Source organism: Peromyscus maniculatus, chromosome 3 (assembly GCF_049852395.1).
Source record: "Peromyscus maniculatus bairdii isolate BWxNUB_F1_BW_parent chromosome 3, HU_Pman_BW_mat_3.1, whole genome shotgun sequence".
Taxonomy (NCBI): Eukaryota; Metazoa; Chordata; class Mammalia; order Rodentia; family Cricetidae; genus Peromyscus; species Peromyscus maniculatus.
Genome location: NC_134854.1, coordinates 116,035,612 through 116,062,280, shown reverse-complemented (window position 1 = coordinate 116,062,280; position 26,669 = coordinate 116,035,612). Strand labels below are relative to the sequence as shown.

Genomic DNA, 26,669 nt, shown 5'->3' with positions numbered 1-26,669 from the left:
GCATTTCAGTTCCATGTCTGCCATGTGTCAGCAGTGTCCTCGGGCAGACTTCCTCTTTGTATTTCCATTTTTCTCCTCTGTAAAATGGGGATAGTAACTTTACTGCTCATTACTGTCCCCGTAGGGTTATTATGAGAATGAAATAAACTAACGTATGAAATAAGATTCTCATGGCGGCGAGTGGCCCCACAGAGCAGAGTGATGATGGGAATTATGGTATTATTTTAAATTTGTTGTTGTTATTTAACTTAGGTGAAATGGCATAATTTTCTCTTTAACAGTTAGTAAAATCTGAGTCTAAAATCCTGGTGCAGCTCTGTGCCTCCTTTTACATAGCTTGAACTTTAAACTCGGGATAAACAAGGATTCACGCTGAAACTTCAAATGCTTTTTTTTTTTTTTTTTTTTTTGCACCCTCTCCGTATCTTGTTTTCATATCTAGTTTCTGGCCAGAGTTCTTGGACTTGGCGTTCCCATCTCACCCACGTAGTTGCTCAGTGAATCAGGCCCAGGCAGAACTCTGACCTCCAGTGTCTTGATCCACTTGGGGAAGCACAAAGACGTCTTCTTCCCGCTTTGCCTGTGACATTCCTAGTGTGACTGAAGGGCAATACCCTTGGGATAGTTCAGATGGCCCCAGTCAATCTGTTGAGACCTTTTCTCTGTCCTCTCCAGAAGGCATTTGGACAGCATCTCTGTTACTCTTTCTCTTTTTTTTCCTTAATAGCCTGATTCTACTTGTAGTAGGTAATTTGGGTTGCCTTTGACCTCTCTGAAGCCTAAGTTAGGGACCAGTGAGGTGACTTGCCAGTGAAGGTGCTTCCCCGCAAACCTGATGCCAGAGTTCAGTTCTTGGGACCCTGATGATGAAAGAAGAGAACTGACTCCTGTGAGGTGTCCTCAGACCTCCACATGTTCCATAGCATGAATGTGCTCACACACTGATAAATAAGTAAATTAACTAGTTCATTAAATGCCTAAGTTAGGATATTGTGGAGAGTGATGGGTATGAGCAGGTTTAAGGTGCTGTGTGATAGAGGGGTTCCCCGCTGTAAGTAAAAAAGGGCTTGTATGGTAGAATAGTGATATAGCAGCCTTGTTTGAATTTCAGTCTTCTAAATTGAAGTCGTAGACAAACGTAAACTAAACCAACCTTTATTCTTTGGCAAATATGAAGACTGAAGAATATGTCTAGATGAGTAGACTGTATAAGAAAAGTATGTCCTTTGTATCTTTTTCAAAAAAAAAGCTGGTATTATATTTTAAGCATTCAGTAATTCATTGATTATATTTTAGGGAAATGTTCTTCTAAGACTCGCCCTAGGCCATTATCATTCCAGCCTCCAGTCCTCTAGTGGTTTGCCTGTACTGTTGGAATGCATCTCTTCATTGGTTTATGAGCAGATATGCAAGTGTTTGTGATTTTTCTGTCTTTGTACTTTGTTGTTATTCTTTTTAAAGAAATTTCATCTTTTTTTTGTCTCTGGATTTCAGCCATAACACAAAGACAACATCATGGTTAGACCCTCGGTGCCTGAATAAACAGCAGAAGCCTCTGGAAGAATGTGAAGATGATGGTAAGGACTAAGAGGTCTTAGGATCAGCAAATTGGGGGGCTTGATTACATGGGTACATTTTTCTAAAGAGTGATCAAAAGGTAAATCAGCTTTTAACATTGAAGTGGCTTTTGTTGGATTTTACTGGAAGCACACTGGCTTAGATCGCAAGAGGGACTTAAATAGAATTCTTTCAAAAGAACAATTCAAGATATGTACATTCCAGTATAGTTGTTGGAAATAGAGGCAAGTTCATCCTCCGCCTTGAACTTGGAAAAGACTCTAGAGAAGCACTCCAGGGTATAGAAACGAAAGATAGTTTGATTTTCCACACACACTAATGTCCTAGACCCTAACCCTGTGTGGTAAAAGCTTCATGGAAGCAATGAAGAGGTTTTTTGGCTGTTGTTTCTCTAGTTTAGGGAGCAACGGGAAGATCTTGACATGTTGGGAATATATTTGTAGCTTAAAATACAGCCACAATTTTTTTTGAAAGGCTATTCCTCAAAGAGGCAGGTGTTAGAGCTGCTACCTCATCTCCCAAATGTTCCTTCTGACTGTAACAGTTTCTGTCGAAAAAGGTTATTTCAAGTATTGGAGTTTCTAATTATCTCCCAAACTGGGGGTGGGGGGGTCGAGGTGAAGGCAGAGCATGTCCATCCTCTTTAGCACTGGGATCTAACCCGAGTTCTACGAAGATTCCTTCCTCCTGGGAACACATTAAAAGACAAATTCTTGCCTTGCTGCTCATTATACAATACAATTCTGGCATTTGAATTTGTAGCATAATTAATTTGTCCTGAAGTGAAGAATTGTTGCAAATACATAAATGTGATGTTTGGAAAATGCAAGACTGTGTTTCAAAGTATCACACAGTTAAAAGCCTTGTACTCTGAGAGTTTCCTGTTGCATATGGCTGCAGATTACATGAGATAAATATAGATTTGCATGTTCTACATTTATTGGAGCAAGTCCAAGTGGAAATATGTATTTTTCCAATTTGAGAGGCATGATCAGGTGCTCATTATATTTTGGATCCTTGTTCCCATAGCTGAAGAAGGCGTAGGCTAGGTATGATCAGAGCTGCTTCTCATACACTGGGGGTAACAGCTATCTGAGTATTTGAGGATTCTGTTTAATATAATGTTTTCAAAAGATTTTCAATTTTCAAAGATGAGAACCTTACATGCATTCTTTAGAATGTATTTTAGTACAACTTCATAGAACAAGTTTAATCTCTTTGACAAGAGATGAGTTTGAAGGCACTTTAGCCATTTTTATCACATAGGGTCTTCAGGGTCAGTATCCATTATAAATACATTGGGAATGTGTGAAAATACATAGCACTATAATTTTATAGATGACAGAAGGTTACAGAACCTTTTAGTGAGAAAAATTGCCATGGAATAAATGCATTAAGAGGAGTTAATGATTTTGTTACCAAATTTTCATCTCTATATTACCAGTATTTCCTTTTATGGACAAGTATACGTCCATACCAAGTGCAATTCATTCAGTAATTATCTCTTCAACATTAGAATCATATGTTTTATTCATCTAGAATGATATGTATGTGCAGACAGCATAAACATGTAATCATATGATGACACGTCAGTCTGCATTTTCCGATGCTAGTAAACACAGAGCTGCCTTGCGCTCCTATTTGCTGTTGTGACACAGACCAAGAATGCACTATTGCCCACACATACTGTGCCTGCATTGCCTTATGCTCCCAGGCTCACCTGCACACAGAATGCAGCACAACACCGTTATGCTTAAATATTGCGAGGATGCTGCACTTTCTGTTGCTGTTCTCAATTGAGTGAGGACCCAAGGTGTATTAATTACCTGTGGCCATTGATCTCAGTCTAGTACCATTAGAAGTCTTGACCTTGCCTTCTAGTGCCTGGTCAGTGTCTTTAGTTGCCTGGTTGTTGTCCCAATAGGCTGTCTCAAAGAGATTCCAGACTCATGGGCTCATTTAAGTTAAGACTCTTGACTCTTTACCAGCCTTTGCTAGTTGTTGCCTGTATTAGTTGAGAGTAAATGGCTGCACACTCGGCAATCCCATCCGTCTGTCCCTTTTGCCTCCATTTCTGATGCATGAGTCAGCTCAGTTCACATGCTTCTTAAACATTTCTGGGCCCCCTCTCTGTTTTCTTCCCTGCCTGGACCATCCCTCGCCAGGTCACACGTGTCTCCTACCCAAATGCTCTCCCCGCTGCTCTCAGCCGTCTGCTACAGTGTCGGTCGGTCGGGGTGAAGGGGTCTTCACTTGTGGCTCTCCGGTTGCTCGGTAACTGCCGGGTCTCGTCTGCTTGTCCAGCCGTCCTTGCTCTTCTCTACCCTGCCCTTTGCTTTGCACTGGCTCCCGCTAGACCGCACTGAGCTACTGCCCGACAGTTAGATGCCCAGTTCTTTCTCCTCAGAACAGCTTCACGTCCGTCACTGTTGCTGAATGTCTTCTGTGTGGCGCCTACATTGTAGACCCTGCAGTGACTGCAACGGCAAAGCAGCCAGCTGCCACAGAGCTGAAATTCAAGTCATTTTTGTTGACATCCAATGCACCCTTCACATTCTAGCTCAGATACCATTTCAGTGACCCTGGAGAATTAGGCCTGGTCTTAACTTCAGTTGCATTTTTGTTTAGCTTTGTACGTGAGTCGTTGTATCTTTGCTGATGTCACAGGCCCCTAGCACAGTGAATGGCATATAGTCACAGGGGAAGAAATTAACAAACCCTCCCCCAAAACATATTTAGGTAATATCTAAATGGGCGTTTTTACAAATGATTTTATTCAAGTCTGATAACCTCTTTTTAAAAAAAAAAAAAAAAAAAAAAAAAAAAAAAAAAAGACTGCCAGTCAAAACTTACTGTCCATGCCGGGGGTTGGGGGGTGGGGGGAGATGGAAGCCTGTCTGTAGACTCCACCAGGAGACAGTGATGGGATCCTGAGGTCAGACTGGCTCCCAGGACTAGCTGAGAAATGTTTAGTGGCCTAAGATGGTCTAGAAAGTGCCTTGGGCACTACTACCATGTAGCGCTGTGAAAAAGGCTTGGACCCCTCCCTAGTCTGTGCGTTTGTGCAGCTTCCTTCCGGTGTAGGCAACAGCCACCTGCTCTCCACTGGGGAGGTTTTAGCACCAAAATGAACTCTGTGTGCTGTGCCATGTTCTCATCTCAGGCATGACCTGCTTGTTTTACTGACAGCCAGAGGAGGTCAAGAAGGAAAGGATTTTGACTTGTTTTGCTGGCTGAAATAATTGAGCACATTTTCACTTGACTACTTCTGAACCATTGGCTTAGAAAGCTTATGTACAAATAACCAAGCAAACAAATGAGTGAACTCTGCCCTGGTCCTCCTTCACTGTGGCCTTCAAGCACCACGTCCTTGATGATGTATCACCATGACATAGTTGATCTTTCCAGCCCCTCTTTAAAAGGCTCTGGGTTCATTATACAATCTCCTTTCTCAATTCGACCTCACCTTCTGTTTCTCAAGCGGTATTACTTTTAAGTTAAGTAATGCTCTAATTGCGAGTGTAATTGCTTCTGTGATGAGAGGATTATTGAAGGATTAAAAGGACCGATAGTGAAAGGTCTCACAGCTTTGTTTGCTGCAAATAAGGTCAGGAACAAGTGACTTCCCACTTAAGAACATGGGAACCGCAAAGGTATTCATCATCTTTTACAACCAATCAAACAACGTTTTGACGTGCAAGGAAATGAGCTGTATAATTATTTTGCCAATATCAGTTCTTACCATTTTGTGATTTACACTGAGGTCAGGAGTTTACTAGCCAAGCCAGTGAAACAAACCACAATTCAGGTAAGGACACAATAGTGACGTGTTTGCTGCTGTTTTCTAAGGGAGTTTCTCTCTTGGTGCTGGTGTCTGAATTTGTCTTTCTCTTTTCTGTCTCAATCCTGCTCTTCCTTTGGAGAAGAAGGGGTACACACCGAGGAGCTGGACAGTGAACTAGGTAACGCCCCCCACCCCCCACCCCCCACCCCCCACCCCCACCCCTGCCTGCTGCTGTTTGCATGGGTACCCTCCGTGACGGACTGCCTCCTTCTTCTGTACCTTGAGTTTATGCTTCTCCAGTCACAGTTTTCAGCCTGCCGGGCCCATGAAAGGCCATGCCTTTGATGACAGGCATCAGGCGGAGTTGTGTGTAACACACGGTGTTTACATAGAACCAGTGCGGGCAGATTAAGGGTAGGATGGGAGTAAATTGGCGACGAGTGGTCTTTAAATTCAGAGTTGGAGAAAGACATGAAGGGATGCTTGCCATGATCCTCGAACTTTCATGTAATCTGTCTTTGCTTCATTGCCTCAATCTGTGTAGTGTGCAAGGCTGTTTCTATGCATAATATAAACAAGCCAAGTAAAACAAAAACTCACGAGACAGATTTACTGATTGCTATGTGCGCTATGTGAAATCAAGTAATTCCAGCGATGAGCTGCATAGCTGATGAGTCTTACAATTATATTGTTAAGTCATGGACTGTGTGCTGCTGACCTTGTCACTGCGGTCTTGGGCAGCAGGAGCCGTGCTGATTCCTGTAGAGACTGTGTGTCAGTGTAACTCAGCTCTTGGCTGCCCTGGCTGGTAGACTTTAGGAGCAATTTGCACGTGTCTATAATGCTGTTTCTTTGCTCTGCTTTTGGACTGTATTGCGTTCTGTTCCCTGTGATAGTACTGAGATTTGAATAGTTTTGAAGTTAGTTGCAGTCCATCTGGAACATCACTGCAGTAGATGGAAAAGCACCAGTACTTTCAGGTAAATTGCAGGAAAAAGCGTTGGCTGATTGAAAAGTGGCCCACGCTTGCCGGTTTTAAGTAGAAGATCCTTTGACATGAGTGTGAGCGTGTGGACTCTCCCAAGATTACTGAATCTGCTTGCTCTCTAGAAGTGTCTTAATTCCTTGCAATGGGGATGTATTTTATAGTGATTACCGCTCTCATTTGCTATTCCTACATACATATAATATTGATTGACTAGAGCTGTAGTATAGAAGTTAGCCTCATTTTTATCAACATTTGGAAGATATTCTCTTACAGCTAGGGAATACATCAGTAATGGACGATAACTCTTGGGGTCTGTTTTTTAAGTTGCTTAGTAAATTGCCCTGCAGTTATTGTGGTGGGAATGACTTGAGGTTTGCCCTGTGTGATAACATAATTCAACACTAGTTCTATTTTAAAAAATTATCAACTTAGAATCGATTAAAACATTGACAAAGTCAGGCGTAGTGACCATTTTTTGAACCAATTTCAGCCTTTGCTACCACCTGAATAAAATATGTGAGTGACCAATCTGTGGTTCTTGGTGGCCCGTGGAGATAACATACACAGCTGTGTGGACTAGTACACGCTTCATTGCTTCTACGGAAGTCTGAATGTTGGGATTTCAGGAAAGCAGTTTGTCATTTCCCCTTTGTAACTATGGCATTGTTAGAACGTGCCCATAGCGTCCAAGACTCTCAAGAATGTGTTCTAGTGATGTGCTCCATGCTTACACGGAGACAGTTTGCCAGGCTGCCTCTGGGATGCAGCAGACTGCCCAGCTTCCTTACTTGACTGACTCCCTGACATGGACTAGCTCTCCTCGCTTAGTTACTGGCTCTGTGACGTCAGCCTTATTCACCTTCCCACTTTACACTTACAAAAGATGTCTAAGTCAGGGGCTGGGGTGAGACCTCAGTTGGTAAAGTGTGTATCTTGCAGCCCAGGGACCTTTAACCTTTGCTTTTAAAAAAGCACTGAAAATCCCAGTGCTGAGGATAGAGGTAGGTGGGACTTGCTGGCCAGTCAGCCTAGCCTACCTGGCAAGTTCCAGACAGATGAGAGGTCCTGTCTCACAAACCATGGTTGTGGCTGGCATGAGGACTCAGAAGGTAAACACACTTAACTTCAAGTCTCAAAATCAGAGTTTAATCTCTGGAATCCACAGGAAGGTGGAGAGAAAAAAACCAACTCCTCTGCCCTCTCCATGCTCACAATGGCATAATGCCCACACTGGGCTCCACGTACACCCTCACCTACATGAACCTGTGTACATGTACACAGCATGTGCGCGTACGCATGCACGCACACGCACATGCATGCAGATTTGCAAATCAGAGTAAAAGGAGGGTTCCCTCCATGCTTCTGAGGAGACTTACTGAGAACTTGTTTTGGTGATCAGCACATGTTGGTGCTTCAGTAAGGCTTTATATGTTAGCTAGCCCTCTTATTGGATTGACCAATACTTTCTTACAAAACTTTTCCCTTCATCTAAGACAAGAGTTAACTGTGAGCCATTCTAAAGCAGGTACCATATATCAAATATGTTCTCATGAGTAGTGTAGGCATGTGGCCTGATTTTTGTTTGCACAGCTCTATTGTGTAAGAGTAGTATGCACACTCATGTTTGCCATATTTACTATTATCTACTGTATTTACTTGAAGTTCTGTTGATGAGCTCACTGCCCATTTTCTTAATAAATGTAATCTATTTTTTGAACAAAGGCACCCGTAAGGTTTTCGGTGAACAGTGGGAGTCCGTATGTGATAAGGAACCTCTAACCTGCTCTGGGTGGCATAGGCAGTCAGTATGGGTATTGGATACAGGTCACTTGATTATAGAGTTGTGTCTGGACTCTAGTATGTGAGCTAAGGTAGTAGCTCCATTCTGCACTGGGTCTGCAGATACTGTCACATTCTCCATAAAAGTGTCTTTAGAATTAAAAAACAAAACCCAAACACCCACAGAACCTTCCTTTGATCTAGTAGGTAGGTATTCAGATAGAGAAATCAAGTAGAGACTTAAAATAAAAAAAATCCTTCTGACAGCTTTCCCACATACAGAACATTTGACTAATCAACATTTGCTCCACACGAAATTTTCCGAGGGAGGAAAAGCAAGCGTACCATTGTAGACAACCATCCTTGTTCCATGTGCTTCCCCGTCAGGCATTGTCTATGGGCCCCGTGCCTTGGAAGCATTTTACAAGCATTTCCATTCAGGTGAACCTGGGGAAAGGTATGTTCAGAGATATTTACTAACCAAGCCAAGTCCCCAGGACAACAGAACCAATGTGGGACCATAAGTTACAATCCCAGATCTGAGTGTGAAGGATCTCAGCTCTCTCTAATCCCCATAACAGGCTGGAGAGCTTGGCCTGTCAATCATCCATCCATAGACACAGGCAGTGTGTCTTTAGTAATGTTTGCCTAAAACATAATGTAATCAGTTTCTATGTTAAATATTTTCTGACCTTTTTCATTTTCCAAAACCAAGTGGCAAATTCTAAGACAAACAGCTTCCTTTTTTTTTTTTTAATTGATGACCTATTTCTATTTTAAGCATTAGGAGACTAATTCCTGTTATTAAGTTAATTACCACATTGGAAGTGAGAAATCTGTCTTTTCAATTCAAACTGAGTTTTAGCTTAAAAAATTCAAAAATTTATAGAATTGGTTTGTCTGTTTCAGAGATGTTTAATTTGTGTCTGTGTTTGTATGTGTGCATGGAAGTACACAGAGTACTTGCCAACCAAACTATCACCTCAACCCCCATACTCACAAATACCAACTGCCTGGGCACATTTCTCAACTCCAGGATGTGAAGTTGTTGATGATACCCAGGGGTCAAGTCAGGGGTGGTTTCTTGTATCCTCTTTGTACCTCCACCTAAGCACAGGTAACGACTTGTACACTTCCCCCTGGGTCCCTGGTGTCTGACACATCCACAGGCAAACAGTAGTGCTTCTGTTAATGTTTGCCAAATTAAGAAAATCGAGTACATCTTTCTGCCATTTTATTTGATGATAATCAGGTCAAATATTTTAGGTTTTGGGTTTTGGTAGGTCTGGTATAATTAGCACTATCCTTCACTCTCATCCATTCTTCTACCCCATGACTGTGCAACAATTTGCATTTTTTAATCTTCAATTTCCCAACTCCTTGAAAATGTTTCCCAGGTTCATTTTTATTTATATGGTAATTTCCAGCTTTATAAGGGTAAACTGTTTCCCAGGCATTTGATTGACATCAGTTTTTTAAGATCTGATATTACAAACAAAGGCTATTATAACATGCATTTTAGTGCCAATGTCTCCCAAACTCAGAGACATCTTAAAATCTGCTAAATGCTTTTTTTAAAAAGCGGTGGGAGTGTGTCTCTGTTTGCAGGCATAACCTGTGTGTCAAATGCCATAAAATCAATGTCTCTGGATGTGCAGTCAAATTTAAACAGAACATGAGCCTTGAGTAATTAGTTTGCATGTGTTTGTGTGCACATGCATGACTCCACTACACTCTGTGACTGTTGGTAACATGTGAGAACACTTTGCTGACAAAACTGTCAATATTTGAAAATCCCAACAACATATCATAATTAAAACACTAAGTGGCCATAACAAACAAAAGTGTACTAAAAGCTCCAAGAGAAAAAATACAAGTCATATATAAATACAAACCCATCAGAATAACAGCTGATTTCACAATGGAAACTCTGAAAGTGAAAAGAGCCTGGAACAATGCATTCCAAGTTTTAAAAGACTATGATTGCCAGTCTACAATATACCCAGCAAAACTACCCACTGTAATTGAAGTTGAAAGAAAAGCTTTCTATTATATAAACAGTCTTTTAAAAAGTTTACAACCGGGCTGGAGAGATGGCTCAGAGGTTAAGAGCACTGCTTGCTCTTCCAAAGGTCCTGAGTTCAATTCCCAGCAACCACATGGTGGCTCACAACCATCTGTAATGAGATCTGGTGCCTTCTTCTGGCCTGTGGGGATATGTATAGACAGAACAATGTATACATAATAAATAAATAAATCTTTAAAAAAAAAAAAAAAGTTTACAACCAACAAATTCTACCTAAAGAAAAAACCGAAAGCAATAATTTCAGCTGAACAGAGAAATGAGCATAGTAGAGACATTGTGGAAAGACATAGGAAGCCACAATTATTAAAGCACAGAGTACCACTGAGAACACAGCACCACCCAAAATCAACAACAGGACAACTGCAGTTAACACACATTTCAGCTGACGCTTTAAATGTCAACGGCCTCGATACTCCAATCAAAAGACACAAGCTGAATGAGTGGAGCAAAACACAAAACCCATCAATCTGTCCTCTACAAGGAATACATCTTAGCTTTAAAGATAGACACTGAAGTGCTCTAATCAAGTGGGACAGGAAGCAATCAGGCATCTTTATATTATTGTCTGACACTATACACTACAGACTTGAAAGTAAAACTAATCAAAGGAGATAATCAAAGGAGATAGACATTTCATCCTAATCGAGGTAACCATTAACCAAGAAGACATTACAATCCTAAAGATGTATGCTCCAAACTCTAATCACCAAATTTAATTTAAAAATTGCACTACTTGATTTAAAGACACTGATTAAGACCCATCTAGTAATAGTTGGTGATTTCAGTACCCAATTTCTCAACTAGAAGCATCATCCAGAAAAAAATATAAATGGAGAAACATCAGAATTAATTAATATCATACACCAAATAGTTATGTACAGAATACTCCTCTCAAACACCAAAGAATACATATTTCGGTCAGCAACACATGGACACTTTTGAAAACATACCACGTCCTGAGACACAAATCTTTACAAGTCAAAAAGATTGAAATCACTCCATGTATCCTATCTGATCACAAGGCAATAAAACCTTAAAATGGACAATAAACAAATCTCTAGTAAGTACACAAACTTGTAGAGACTAAACTCATTTCTGAAACATGATTGGGTCAATGAAGAAAGAAAAGTTTCCTTCTACTGAGTGAAAATGAGAGCACAGCAAAGCCTCTGGGACACATTGAAAGCAGTACTAGCAGGGAAATCTTTAGCTCCTAGTGCCTGCATCAGAAAATGAAAGAGGGGCAGGCGATGGTGGTGATGCACAACTTTAATCCCAGCACTCAGGAGGCAGAGGCACGAAGATCTCTGTGAGTTCAAGGCTACAGAGTTAGTTTCAGGACCAAGGCTACATGGAGAAATCCTGTCTTGAAAAACAAAACAAAACAAAAAAAAAAAGAAGAAGAAGAAGGAAGGAGAAGGAAGGAGAAGGAAGAAGGAGAAGGAAGAAGGAGAAGGAAGGAGAAGGAGAAGGAGAAGGAGAAGAAGAAGGAAAAGGCTCACAAATAAATGCCTTAACAAAAACAATTCAAAAATTTGGAAAACAAAAGAAAACCAAATCCAAACCCAGTTGTATTAGTCGGGGTACTCTAGAGCCACAGAATTTATGAAATAAATCTCAATCTCCCTCTCCCTCTTCCTCTCTCCCTCTTCTCTCTCTCTCTCTCTCTCTCTCTCTCTCTCTCTCTCTCTCTCTCTCTCTCTCTCTCTCTCTCTCTCACACACACACACAATTTATTGGAGTGATTTACAGGCTGCAGTCTGCTAATCCAATAATGGTCAGCTGTGAACGGAATGTCCACGAATCTAGTAGAAGATCAGTCCCACAAGGCTGGGTGTCTCAGCTGTTCTGTACATGCTGGAATCTGGAAGAGGTAGGCTCCAATGCCAGGGAAGGAAGGATGTGCTAGCAGAGCAAGGGCAAGCAGGCCCAGAGCAAGAGTTTTCTTCTTCCGTGCCTTTGTAGAGGCTTCCAGCAGAAGGTGTTGCCCAGGTTAAAGGTGTGTCTTCTGGCTTAAAGAGTAAATAAAAAAAAAAAATGTGTCTTCCCATCTCAAGATCTGGATCAAAGATGTTTCTTCCTACCTCAAAGGTCTGGACTAGAAATAGATTTACCCACTTCAAACCAAGGAGAAAATCTCTTACAGGTGGTGTGCCCCCATTTCTGGATTGTAGTTCATTACAGATACTGTCAAGTTGACAACCAAGAACACTAGTCAACAGGAAAAAAAAAAAAACAGCAAAAATTGTAGAAACAAGACAAAGAATTGACAAGTCTAAGAGCAGGTTCTTCAAGAAGATAAACAAAATTGTCAGACAATTGGCAAACTAGCCAAAATAAAGAACAGAGAGGAACCAAAATAAAAGCTCCCGAAACAAACAGGGGAACAGTACAGCAGACACCAGAGAGGTTCCCAATATTATGAGGGAATACTTCAATCTATATTCCAGTAAGCTGGAAACCCTAAAAGAAATGAATTTCTAGATTCAGCCAAACCACCAAAATTAAATCAAGAAAAAGTCAAACCTAAAGAGAAGTATAACAAATGAGGAGCTTAAGATAGTAATAAAAAGCCTTTAAGCTTAAACAAACAAACAAATCCAAGGCCAAGTGGATTCACAAGAGAATTCTTTCACTCATTCAAAGAAGATCTGCAGTCAATCCTCCTTTAACTATTACCACAAAAAAAAAAGCAAGAGGAAGAAAGAAAAAGAAACAGGAGCACTTCCAGAGCCAGTATTGCTTCATACTAAAACCAGGTAAAGACGCAACAAAAATAGAAAAACACAGGCCAATATCTCTGAACATAGATTCAAGAATACTCAGTATGATACTTGTAAACAGAATACAGAGATACATAAAAAAGATTATACTCCATATCCAAGTTTGCTTTATCCCTGAAATGCAGGAGGATTGAACATACACAAGTCAGTAAATATGGTAAACTTTGGTCTTAAAGATGGACTTTGGTCTTAAAGACAAAAAAATCACATGATCATCTCAATAGATGCAGAAAAGGCCTTTGACAAAATTCAGCATTCCTTCATGATAAAGTCTCAGAATGTGAGACTAGAGTGAACATACAGACCTCAACATAATAAAAGCTGCATAAGAGAAATGCATAACCAGCGTCATTCTAAACAGAGAAAATCTTGGATCAATTCCACTGAAGTCAGGAACAAAACAAGGACACCCACTATCCTCATTGTTTTATTTTTCTTTAAGTACTAGCTGGAGCCATAAGACAAATAGGTAAAGAAGTCTAACTACCACTGTTTGTAGATGGTATGTATAACACTATACATTAGAGATCCCCAAAATTCTGCCAGAAAACTTTTAGAAATGCTAAGCAAATTCAACATTGTGGCAGGATGTAGAATCAAGCTGCATAATTCAATAGCTCTTCTATACACCAGGAACAAATATACAGAGAAAGAGATCATGGACACACTCCCATTCACAATAGCCTCAAAGAAAATAAATATCTAAGAATAAACCTAACCACAGAAGTGAAGGACCGCTACAATGAAAACTTTAAACCTCTAAAGAAAGAGGTAAACGTTAGAAAATGGGTAGACAGTCCATACTCAATGGATTGGTAGAATTAATGTTGTCAAAATAACCATTTTACCAAAAGGTGTTTATAGGGTCAATACAATCTCAATGAAAATCCTCATCTTATTTCTCACAGAACAGAAATAAAAAATTTGAAATTCTCATGGCACCACAACAGATCTCAGATAGCCAAAACAATCCTGAGCAAAAAGAACAGTGCTGGATGGATTACCATACCAGATCTTAAGATTTATTACAGAATGTGGCAATAAAAGCAATATAGTAATGGCAGAAAAACAGACATGTAGACCCATGGAACAAAATTGAAGACCCAGACATGAGTACACATAAATTCATTTAATAATTGACAAAGATTCCCAAAACGTAAGCTGGAAAAAAGACAGCATCTTCAGCAAATGGAGCTGGGAAAACTGGACATCCACGTGCAGAAGAATGAACTTAGACTTCTCCCTATCACCTTGCAGAGAAACTGACTCCCAATGGACCAAAACCTAAACACGAGGGGCTGGGGAGATGGCTCAGAGGTTGAGAGGCACTGGCTGTTCTTCCAGAGGTCCTGAGTTCAATTTCCAGCAACCACGTGGTGGCTCACAACCATCTGTAATGAGATCTGGTGCCCTCTTCTGGTGTGCAGTGATACATGCTGTATACATAATAAATAAATAAATCTTAAAAAAAAAAAAACCTAAACACGAAACACATAATAAATAAATAAATAAATCTTTAAAAAAAAAAAACCTAAACACGAAACACTGAAATGGCACAGGCAGTGCCCTACATAATAGAGGTGTATGGAAAAGACTTTCTGAAGAAGACTCTCGTTTACCCGAGGAAGAGGTCAGCAACTGACATGTGGGACTTCCAGAACTGAAGTGTTCCGCACAGCTACAGAAACATCAACTGGGTGAAGAGGAAGCCCACAGGATGGGATTTATCTTTTTGCTAGATAAATATCTGAGAGGAATAATGTCCAGAATATATAAAGAACTAAAAATGACCAAATGACCTATTCCAAAAAACAGGCCTAGGACCTGAACAAAGCGTTATCAAAAGAAGAAGGGAAAAAATGGCCAAAGAATATCTCACAAAATGTTTCTTGTTCCTCTAGCACTTACTTAGGGAAATGCAAATTGAAACAACTTTGAGATTTCATCTTACCTCTATCAGAATGGCAACATTTAACAAAACAACTAACAACAAATGCTAGAGGGGGTGAGGGGAAAGGGCCCCTAATTCACTCTTGGTGGGATTGTAAACGGGCGCAGCCTCTATGGAAATCAGTGTGGAGACTTTCCAGAAAGGGAAAAAGTCATTCTGTCATATGACCCAGCTATACGACAACTTGGCATCTGCCCGAAGGGGTCGTGGCATTTGACTCCACAGCTGCTTACTCAGCCATGTTCATTACTATTCCACTCACATTAAGCAGAAAATGGAAACCACCTAAATGCTTGCCACCCTAGGGATGATTAATGAAAATGTGTTACACACTGTGGAATACTACTCAGCTGTAAAGAAAAATCAGATCGTGATCTTTGCAGGTAACGGATGAAACTAGAAAAGATCATATTGAAATATTGAATGACAACCTAGACCCAAAAAGTCAAATGCCATCTCTCTCTCTCTCTCTCTCTCTCTATCTCTCTCTCTCTCTCTCTCTCTCTCTCTCTCTCTCTCTCTCTCTCTCTCTCTCTCTCTCTCTCTTTCCCCCCTCCCTCCCCTCCTCTCCTAGCTCCAAATCTTCAGATATCCAAATCCTCATCCCTCATCGAGGAAACTTCTCTCTGCAACAGGTGGAAGCCTCTTTCAGAAACTCATAACCAATCAAAATGCTTGTTATCCTGCTCCCAATGGACGCATCTACAAAATGAATGTGCACCTAAGGCTCAGGGAACACTGTGGAAAGGGGCAGAAAGATAGGAAGACCCAGAGGGCCAGGGAGTTTGCTGTGAGACTGTGGACTGTGTCTCCTAGGAATGTCTCCCAGGCATGACTGTCCAAATATGAGCCGCACCAGTAGATATGCCAACGTACATGGGAGGGAGGACCCATGAGACCTCAGCCCTACACGAAGAACTAGAGGCAACTAAGAAATGCTCTCGGTGGGAGAAATAATATTCCTCAGGGAAGAACACACCAATTGATTTCTCAATACCAAATAGTCAGCCCTGTAAACATGCATGCAAATAACATTATGCAGACTGAACAGGTTGTTTTTAGGAATATACATGTATATCCGTGTGTTGTGTGTGTGCATATAACAACTATTAATGAGAAAAGAGGCTCTGAATTTCAGAGCAAGGAGGGGTGTATGGGAGTGTTTGCATGGAGGACAGGGATGGGAAAATGGCCTAATTGTATTATCATCTCAAAAATAAATTAATAGTACACAATTCTTTGAATTAAAAAATGAAACTGTTTCAAAGTAAGTGATGCTTCTAGTATTTGTAGTGTTCAGCTCAAACCCTCTGACTAGTGATTTCTAGGAATAGTGATTCACTTCACAGTATAGCATTACCCAAGCTTGCCTTAGCTACGCAGATCTACAGAGCTTTAAAACTCAAATTGAGTAATTGCTGCTCTGCCTGAAAGGACCGTTTGATGACACACAGATGCAACCAAGGTGCTTCTTCTCCAAGTAAAACAGCCGAATGCAGCAGGCTTTTCCATAATAGATTCGTCTAGTGGAACTCAGAAACCTAGTTAATATAAGAATTTCCAACTTCAATGTGAAACCATCGGAGGCAGGCAGGGTTCACTGTTTGCCTAGGGCTATTCGCCCTCACATTTAAAAGATAACATAGTCTGCCATGTTGGCACATGCCTACAATCCCGGGGCTCTCGCAGTGAAGACCAGAAAACTGTAAGTGCAAGACCAGCCTGGCTTACCTAGTGAGACCTGCTCTGACACCACTCACTGGGGGAAATAGAAAAGAATAATACTCACACACAGCAGTGAGCTGACTGTGTCCTCTTCACAAGTAAAGCTCTGGAAAGACAAACTGGCCCACATGGAAGAATGGCCTGACGGAGTGTGCACGTCAGACACAGACATGGCCTGTCATGTTTATTCACTCAGTAGTGTTCATCAAGAACAACGAGAGAATAAGATGTGGGTTTGATTTGTATCTGAGGAAAGCAAAATAAGACCATTGAGTTGAAAATGAATAGGAAGTAGTTTTTATGTGTTTTTGCTTATATGGCAAGATAGTCTAGCAACAATGAGAAAACTGTAAATACTTAAGGTGAGAAGTAGGCATTGAAGGCAAGTTTTAAGTGTTTCTATTAAAATCTAATTTAATACTTGGCTGGTAATGAAGGCAGCTGGGAGTGCATTTTATTAAGTTTTATTTTCTTAAGTAAAATACCAGTAGATAAGGAATTGTTGTGGTTGGTTTTTTTTTTTTCCATGTAGAAAAGCACACTGAACAAAGTAAAAATAATGCGTGCTTCTTTGTGTTAGAACATACAGTTTTAATTGGGTCCAAGGTGTTTGTACGCATCGCTCCCCTTTGAATCACTCAGTTGTTGAGCTCTGGGGTCTCCAAGAATCGGCTCCTCTTGTTCTGATGTCCTTCTGTTTTTCAGAGCTGCCTGCCGGCTGGGAGAAGATTGAAGACCCTGTTTACGGTGTCTACTATGTAGAGTAAGTGCCCGTGGAACATCCACACGTTGTTCTCTGCACTCCTGGGCAGTTATGTTCATGATGTATTGTTACAAGGTTCAACGTAATAGTAATAATTTTATAATGAAAATATGAAGAACTTAGTGAATAAGTAAGTCATCCCTAAAGCTGAAGAAATTCAGAAAGGAAGTCAGTCCACGTGGCTTTTGTTAACTTCCACATCACCGAGACCCGGTGTGTGACGTGACGGGTGCTCAGTGAGTGTTAGTTGAAGGCCACGGTATGGGAGAGCCAATAAAAAAGCTCGTGCGCTCTCAGAGGGGCCTTGCTGCCCTACTTTCCCATGCCTAGGTCTAACTTCGCAGTAATTACTTATTTATTCTGCCATTCTAAACGGGTTAGACAAATCTGAATAATTTATGAAATATTACCAGGAGTAAGAAGGAAATGGAAAACTGGGATGAGATGCAGGACCTGTTATCTGTGCCTCTTGGCCTATCCCCAGGAGTCTCACCTCTTAGTGCCATCTCCTCACTAAGGACTTTATTCTAACATTGGGCGTGTCCTCTGTCATTTTACTAAAACCATTGATTAGCTGGATACTAAAAGGAAATTTTAAAAATAACCAAGAGGTAGAATACTGAAAACATATAAATCATATCTTTTCCTCTGAGAAAAAATGAAGAGATAACTAATACAGTCCCTTTGAACAAGACAAATGCCATATAAATTTTGTATCATCGTTATCCTTCCTGCCATGGTGAAGATAAAAGGCCTTCTTTCTCTTTCTCATGTTGCTGGCTATAAAAAGTCACTGTTTAATGCCCTTATAATAGGAGCACATTATGCAAAAATGCCAGGCCAAAGTAAGATGCCAGCATTGCATTGTAAAGCAATTATAGGAGTTCAGTATAGGAAGTGCCCTTAACCAGTGTGAGTCCTGCTTCCTTCTGCAGAAAGAGAAGTATCGTCATCAGGGACACAAGCAAAGCCATTTTTATGGACCCTAATAAAGTACATTTCCTGTGTGAGTTCTGAAGCTCTCTTATACAGATGAACAGAGAGTCTTCTGCCAGGTGAGGCCAGGCTTGCTTTGGTACTCAGCTGCCTTGTGCATTTAGTAAGAAAGAAAGCAGCTGGGCACCGCTTTGAAGGGAAAAGAAACTTGGTCCTCAGGGATAAGATGTTAAGTTACTCTGGTCTGGTTCTCTATGTCTTTTAATGCCCACAAGGAATCAAGAGGCAAATGTCCTTTTAATAAGAATTAAAGATAATCTGCCCACCCCATTTGATTAAACCCTTCTTTAAAAAAAAAAGTCTGAATTTCAAAAGCAATATTTGATGTTAGATAATAACATAATAGGTATGCCCCCAAGCTTCTAGTGAACTGTTATTTTGGCTTAAAAAGTATGTACATACACATATATGAAACCATCTGTATATGTATATTTATGTATACTTAGCATAAATACAAAATAAATAAGGCCATCACTCAAAAAACACACCTATGTGGGTGGGTAGGGGGTTGTGTGCGTGTGTGCGTACTTGCCCACTTGCCCTGACCTTATTAGTTACATAGTCATCTAAAACACCTAGGTCTTTGTCCCTGTGAACACATCACACATACTCAGTTCGGCTACCGTTGGAGTATTTTTGTCTACGGCCTGTAATTTCGGTCTTTCCTCTTGGTCAGTCAGTTAACATAGTTGACATGTTACTGGAGTTCTTTTAACTTTACTCTTAGATTTCTATATACCCTACTGTAAACCACTCAAGACTTCTACCATTGTGTGCCACAGATAATATCACAGCCCCAGTTAATCTTAATTTTCAGTAATTCCGAATGTACTTCTCGCTGGATTTAAGTACCTCCCCTCTCTGGTGATAGCTTGGAAATTTGGGTAGAGTCACTGGCTCAAATCTTAGAATTCAAAAGCAGCCATAGCTGAGTGAGCATGCTGGCTCATACTGTCAGAGCAAGTGAACCACTCAGAGGTACTTCCCTCCCCCATAAAATGATGTAGTGTCCCTAAATACATGGTTCGCTTCTGTGATTTCACCTACTCAAGGTCAACTGTTGGTTGCGGGGGAAAGTTACATGGGAAAGGTTAGAAGAAACTAAATCTTAAGTTTCAAGTTGAATGTCATTCTGGCATGATGAGCTCTCCATCCTTGCTGCTCCATAAAGATCCGGCCATGAAGCATCCCTTTGTCCAGTGCATTTCTACTTTATTATGCACTGCCTACCTATCAATGGCCATCTCAGTTACCAGGTCAGCTGCCACAGTGTCAAATGCTGTGTTCAAGTGTCCCTTATTTAACTCCATGGTGGACCCAGAGCACAAAGTGGCACAGGCAACTGGAACATGCTTAAGAGACAGGGCAGAAGTTCTTTAAGTGACTAAGGAAAGAAAAGAAATCACGTGCGGAGCCTGCTGGAGGCTGTGGTAAATCGTTGTTGTTGATCTTTTCCTGCAGTTGTTTTGTAGGTTAAACTTCACTGTAGGTGTGTGGAGGTACAGGGGAGAACCACAGTTCATACAGGACTAGATGTTACCCTGGGCTCCAGTATCCACTGGGGGTCTTGGAATATGTCCCCTATAAACAAGGAGTTTCTGCTGCATGAGTAAGACTACATTTTGCCTTAGGACATTTACTAGGAATTTCTAATACGATGCCTTCCCGGCTGACACCCTAGCTCTTAGTGCAGTAAGTAAGCAGCCAGTAATGGAAACCGTGTTTATTTCTTCTTATCTGCGTATCCACACCAGACCCTCTGTGTGGCTCCATTCCAACTGAAGGACTTGCTGAGCCTTTTGCCGCTGGAATGAATATTTCCTACCTGAAAACTGCTTTCCTTTCTTCCCAGCCACATCAACAGGAAGACGCAATATGAAAACCCAGTCCTAGAAGCCAAAAGGAAGAAACAGCTTGAGCAGCAGCAGCAGCAGCAACAACAGCAGCAGCAGCAGCAGCAGCAGCAGCAGCAGCCTCAGCCACCACAGCCAGAAGGTCAGCTTCTTTGCTGGAGGCTTTTGCCTGGCTGGGAATGTGGGGCGATTCCTAGGCACTGACACCCCCGTGTGGTCAGAGCTGGCCTTGATGACTGACTCCTCCTCCTCTAGCCTCCCTTCCCCCCACAGCACACCCCAGCACACTGCTGAAGGGGGCGCCCCTGCATAGGCACCCAGACCTCTCTGTGTTGCTTTAACAGGAGCTTAGCCTGCAGAGCTGAGTCTGACAGTGAGGGAATTTAGGGCCCCTGCAGCATTTGCATGGCAATCCTTGTCGAAATCCAGTGCCCCTTTAATGTTTTTACTTCAAGCGGAGTTTCTGGGCACTACACTCCTTTTTTTGGAAACCCTGCACAGAAGGATTAGAGCTGGTAATCCTGAGTGCTTCTAGGAAGTTAGGAATTCATATTCGTTGTAGAAATAAAAATAACCCAGGAGCAGAGTGCAACATTAAATTTCCCAATGCTTGCCCCATCCCGCTCTCAGATGTTCACTGTGAAGAAATTTTCTGGTATATACAAATTGGAAATATCAAAAACAAGATAATTTTGTGGGTAAATATATCCCAGGTGTATTTGAGCAACTTGTTGGGTTTTTTTTTTTTTCATTTTTTATTTCATAAACCTTCTTGAAGTTTTATTATAATTAACTCATAGTTTAAATAGCTGAATAATGTGTCATTTAGTGAGTGTTTCTACTAATATGTAACTATCCATTATTAATACTTATATTTTTCCCAATTTTTCATTATAACTTTTAAATGATAGGCTTTATACCCTCTATAATATATGAATATCAATTGTGTGGATATGAAGTATAACACTTTTGTTCCTACAGTACTGGATATAACTATATATCCGATATATATATTTAAATGTGTATGGTGGAGGAAATTGAACTCAGGGCCTCATGCTTGCCAAGCATCTACTCAACCATTGAGCTACACTCCTAGCCCTTAAACATAATCAAATATAGACCTTACACTAGAGGGATAGCCTCATGTTTCTGTAAATGGCCACATACAAGTGTTTTAGGATTAATGAACATGTAGTTCCCATAATAACTACCCACCTTTATAATATGAAAACAGCTACAGATAATATGTAAATATAGGCATATCTGTGGATCAGTAAAACTTTATGAACACTAATGTAAATCTCACAATTTTCACGTATCAGAAATACTCAGTTTTAAGCTTTTAAGAATGTGAAAGATGTCCGTGCCTTGGGTTTATACAAAAGTAGACGTTGAGCTCAATTTAGCTGGTAAGCCATGGTTTCCACCCTGCTACCCTTAACTGTGCAGTTTAGAGAGCGAGCCTCTTTGCCAGCTGAGAAGTTCTCTGCCTTAATCTCCTTTTAAATTTAAGAACAACTTGAATTTATTTTTCTTGATGATAAAACCTAATAGCCTCAGAAAATGTGTTCTGAGCCGTGGGTTCATGTTAGCTGAGGGAAGATGGCAGTACCTCTTATGGGTCATTCACTGCAAGGTGTTTCTGGGCCTCCAGTGGTCGTGAGCTTAGAGTTAGGATCTGGTGGTGGCTTCCCTTTGGGTCTCAGAGACAATAGAAGTTATGTTTCAGCAAAATGATGGCATGTCTTCATCCAACTCACCATGCTGGATGGGCACGGTAGCAGACCAGCCTACCCCTCATTGAGCCTGGAGAAGGTTCTTCCTCATACGGCTACCTTCAGGTGAATCCATACTTTAAAAATACCAAAACCAAAACCGTGTTTTCACTTAAGACCTTTAAAGTTAAATTTTTTCCACTTATGCCATATTTCTTTAGCAAAAGCTCAAACATGGGAGAGAAAGACCCTGCCATCTTTACCACCAATTAATGGCACAGCTGTTCTTAGACAAACCAGGAAACTGCCTCTCTTCTTTTTCGTAGAATGGACAGAAGATCATGCATCCCTTGTGCCCCCTGTTGCTCCTTCCCATCCCCAGAGCAATTCGGAGCCAGCCAGGGAAGCTCCACTTCAGGGTAATGTGGGTTTCTGATTGCATGATAGTTTGAGCTCTAGAGTTGCACGTTTTAATTTCTTCATTACATTGATTGAGAGTGTGTGTGTGTGTGTGTGTGTGTGTGTGTGTGTGCGCGCGTGTGCAAGCAGTACCCCTACACTAGTGCCACATGATACATGTGGAGGTCAAAGCACAAAGGAATTAGCTCTCTCTTCTATCATGTGGGGCCTAGGGATCAAACTCAGCTTGCCAGACTTGGCGTGAAGCACCTTTTGCCAAGCTATCTTGCCAGTCCTAAAGTCTCATTTTAAAAATGAGGTTTTGTAAGTCATAAGCCTCAGTGCTATTGACACTTCTGGCTAGGTAATTCTTTATAAAGGGGACTGTCTTAAACACTTACTTATAGGATGTTTGGAAATATCCCTAGCCACTCGACGTCAAGAGCTTATACCCACCTTCCACTGGTACCATGATGATCTGGAAGATGCCCAGACATTGTTAGATGCCCCTCAGGAACAGAACCATCCCAGAGTTGAAAATGAGTGATTCGGAGACCACAATATTTTTTAAATTGAGTGTTAGATATTTTGAGATTCCAGGCAACATACTTGCTTTTGAGAAGTTTTTTCTTCTGGTGTAAATAACTTTATCTTTAATGTCCTTTCCTGCTGCTGTATTTGAACTGGTATGTCTTACATGCATTCATGGTGTAAACCCTTAAAAAGGATCATTCCTAAATTGGGTTCTTGAGCCTTGCTATAGTCAGTCCTTTTTACTCCTCAGTGATGGAAGAGAGGCAGCATGTTTGGGTTGTTTTTTGTTTTGTTTTGGTTTTTGGTTTTTTTTTTTTTTTTCTGTCCAAACAAGAAAATTAGACATACGTTGGATAGTGTTGTAGAATTATGGAATGCTGTGATACAGAACCATTACACCCGTGGCAAGTTGTCTCTGGTAGCTGATGTCATCATTAGAGCATTATTAATATCTTTGAACACACAAATGCATTTTACTATGATGATGGGTTCCTAAAGAAAGACTGCATGCGGTCTATCTGGCATGTTAAAGAATGCCACCTTTGTTGTAGCGTCCTTAGCATTTCTTGGAATATAAAATTCCTTCTTTGGCTCGTGTCCTGTTGCTTCAGCTCTCTCATAGTCAGAGAGCTGTACCAGCCTCATTTGCCAGAACAGCCACTCTGGACCACTAGGAGAGTTCCATGGACTCTTCCCTCTGTGTCGCTGTCTCCTCCACCCACTCTTTTCTACTCTTCCTTCCTGTCGTTCACTCTTAGCCATCCTGTACTCATCATTTATAGAGCTTAACAGTGGAATTCGTCTTCACTTGTGTTATTTCATAGTACTTTCTTCACTAAGCTTTAAATCCATGGAGGCCTGAGCCCAGGAGTTTGGTGTTTATTTGTTTTGTTACTTCCCAATCAGGTAGAACACTACGTATGCTCTGCTGAAATTACAATATTATTGAGTGAAACAGTATGTATATATACATACACACACATGTATTTTTGTTGAGTGTTAGCTCATTTTCTTAAAAAGAATTGTCTTAGAGATGAACCACACTACAGATCGAAAGGTACAGGTCCTGGATGTCCCATGTGTGTAAAGCACCAACTAAGGCTACACATGCCATTTATCCGTATGCTTCCTGTCATTATCTCCTCGCTTTTTTCCATTTTGTTTGTTTAAGGCATGTTCTCACTATACAGCTCTGGCTGGTGTGGAACTACTGTATAGACTAGACTGGCCTCAAACTCACCGAGATCCTCCTGTCTGCCTCCTCTGTACTGATAGTAGAGGGCACATATTTGGACACCACTATGCCCAGAGTCTTTGGTGTCTCAGGCAGGTGCTCAGCTACTGAGCCATACTCCAGGCTTTTGGTTCCTTTTTTTTTTCAATCTACTTTAGTCCTGTTGAACTTAACAGTGGGCTGAGAAAGTCCGAGTCCACCAAACTCTCCACGGAAGTAACTGTTCTCATAGCCAATATCCAGGGTGGCCTTGGTGTTGATCCCCATCCCTCAGACATAGAGTCTTTGAGTATATCTGACACTGAAGGAACATATTAACACTGCTCTTGTTCTCTCCGAGCTGGCAGTGCCATTAACTTGAACTTAGACTTTAGTCTCATTGTTTATGACTGGGTTACCAGCCTGCTGCTTGCACGTCTTAGTTTTGCAAAGTATCTAGTTTTAATGGTAAATCAAGAAGCCATTTTGCCAACTTAGCTTGGTGGTTAATTTCTAGACCAGATTCTCCTGTGACTAACTTTACTTCCCAGCACCTGGTCATTTTTGTGGATGTGTTCTTGGATGAACTCTCCAGCTTCCAGATTGGGTTTGGGGAGGGATTTCTACAGCTTCCGCACCACACTGTACCCAAATCCCATCCCTATGATAACTGATTTATTGAACATATTACATACCAGGATTCCCCTCTAAGCCCTTCATATCCATGATCTATTTTGCTAATTCTTGATAACCGTTATGTGAAGTTGGTATCATCTCTGTCTCTCTTTAGATGTACAATACTCAAATAGAAAGAGAGGTTTATCACAAAGTAGTAGAATGTATATATAAATGCTGCTAGCATTAGAAATTAGTGAACTTATGGCTTATAACTTTTTATCATTCTACTTTTTACAGGGCACTTTATTTCATGAGTTAAGCTCTACTATTTAGTGCAGTGTCACTGGTTCGTTATTGTCACTTAGGTTTAAATTAAATGCAACTGAAAAAAAATAAAAATTGAATTTTTTTGGCCATTAGCCTCCTTTCGAGGCTTTGATATCTACTTACATGATGTAGGGGCTGCCATATAGGTCAGTGTAAATACACAGTATTTGCAGTGCTGCAGTAAGTGATGGTAGATAGCTACCAGTCTAGAAATCCAAGTACCAGAGACTAGAGTAGTTCTGACCTATCGGAGAACACTTAAAGGTAGTTCAAGGCCAGAGTTCTGACCCAGAAGATCCTCAGTCAGTGGGTAAGAACTAAATTGAATATGTTTTTAAAAGCCATTCAGATGAGTTTACAGATACACAACTGAGTCTTACAACTACCCCCAAGAAGTTAGTGTCTCAGTAGATGGGGTAGACCACAGCGCAGCAACCAAGAGTATCAAATGCCCCTGCTTGTGGGAGAACATAATTTCCAACGCACATTAACTCATGGCCCACCCATACCTAAAACATAATAAAATGTGCATTTAATACAAAATTCTGATGTTGTCTCTGTGGTTACAATTCAGATAAACTATGTGGTGCATTTTCACATGTTCTAACTTTGTCTATAATAGAAATGAAAGGTACCGATACCGGTCACTTTTCGTCAGAGTTCTCAGCATCTTAGGGAGTCTGTTCAATGTGCCCTTCCTTAGCATTTCATTCCTTCAACAGAAATTGTTGGAGCACCTCATACATATCAGACAGGACTCAGATTCTAAGCCCTGAATCTGCAAGTGAGTCTCCATGGAGCTTACATTCTCGTGAGTTTAATGCGCGTACAGTGCTCCTTCAGCATGGGCACAGGCAAGCAAGCTAGTCAGTGAGATGCGTACTGTGTTAAAGGAGACCATTCTAGGACAAAAAGAGAGCAGGAAAGGGGGCTGGAACTATTGCAGAGACCTTGCCCATTTTAATAACGTGGTCCAAGAAAGTCTCACTGGCAGTCGGCAGCTGTTGATGTCTCTGCATAACTGAAATGTGTGCACTTCAAGCCCTCTAGACTCCTTCAGCCTCTTCTCTAAGACCTCTAAGGCCATCTGACTTCCATATCCCAAAGTGACCTTCAGAGCCCTTCTCCCTGTCCTCAACTTTTCACCTGGTAATTAGCGGGGGAGCCGTCTCCCAGAAGTCTTCACTGGTGGTGCCATCCTTCTCCCCACACCTTGGCAGATGACTGTGCCTGGCAAATCCTGCTAAATCTTGCCTCTCTTGAACCACAGTTACAGGGCTGCCATTCACTGAGTTTCCAATAAGCCTTGGACTGCACTGGAGAGGAGGTTTGTGAGCAGACCTCTGACTACAGCCAACTTGAAGGAGCCTTCTTTGTAAGAGCCAGAGACTTTTAAAAATATGCAATTAAAATTTGTGTGTGTGCCCAGAGACCTTTTTAAGCCTTTTAGTTATAGCTAACCAAAAATAACTTTCCTAACTGGGTGCCAAGGCTGCTAAGTGCAGAGGCACAGGGTAACTTCTTTTTCTTCCTATTTAAAATATATATATATATATAAGAAATAGAGCAGATGAGGA

The 26,669-nt window shown here is 41.0% G+C and overlaps 1 protein-coding gene across 50 annotated transcripts in view; it reads left to right on the top strand.

Moving 5' to 3' along the window:
* The window catches only part of Magi1 (membrane associated guanylate kinase, WW and PDZ domain containing 1), a 650,928-nt gene that overhangs the window by 546,062 nt on the left and 78,197 nt on the right, over positions 1–26,669 (top strand). For 18 of the 50 annotated variants that reach the window (XM_076567398.1, XM_042273686.2, XM_076567407.1 and 15 more), the window contains 5 exons: positions 1,495–1,577; positions 5,502–5,540; positions 17,380–17,437; positions 20,286–20,428; positions 22,328–22,420. In XM_076567398.1, the coding sequence (XP_076423513.1) occupies positions 1,495–1,577; positions 5,502–5,540; positions 17,380–17,437; positions 20,286–20,428; positions 22,328–22,420 (416 nt within the window). The remainder of the gene's footprint in view (positions 1–1,494; positions 1,578–5,501; positions 5,541–17,379; positions 17,438–20,285; positions 20,429–22,327; positions 22,421–26,669) is intronic. The other 32 variants (XM_076567409.1, XM_076567394.1, XM_042273687.2 and 29 more) reach the window with 5 other exon arrangements.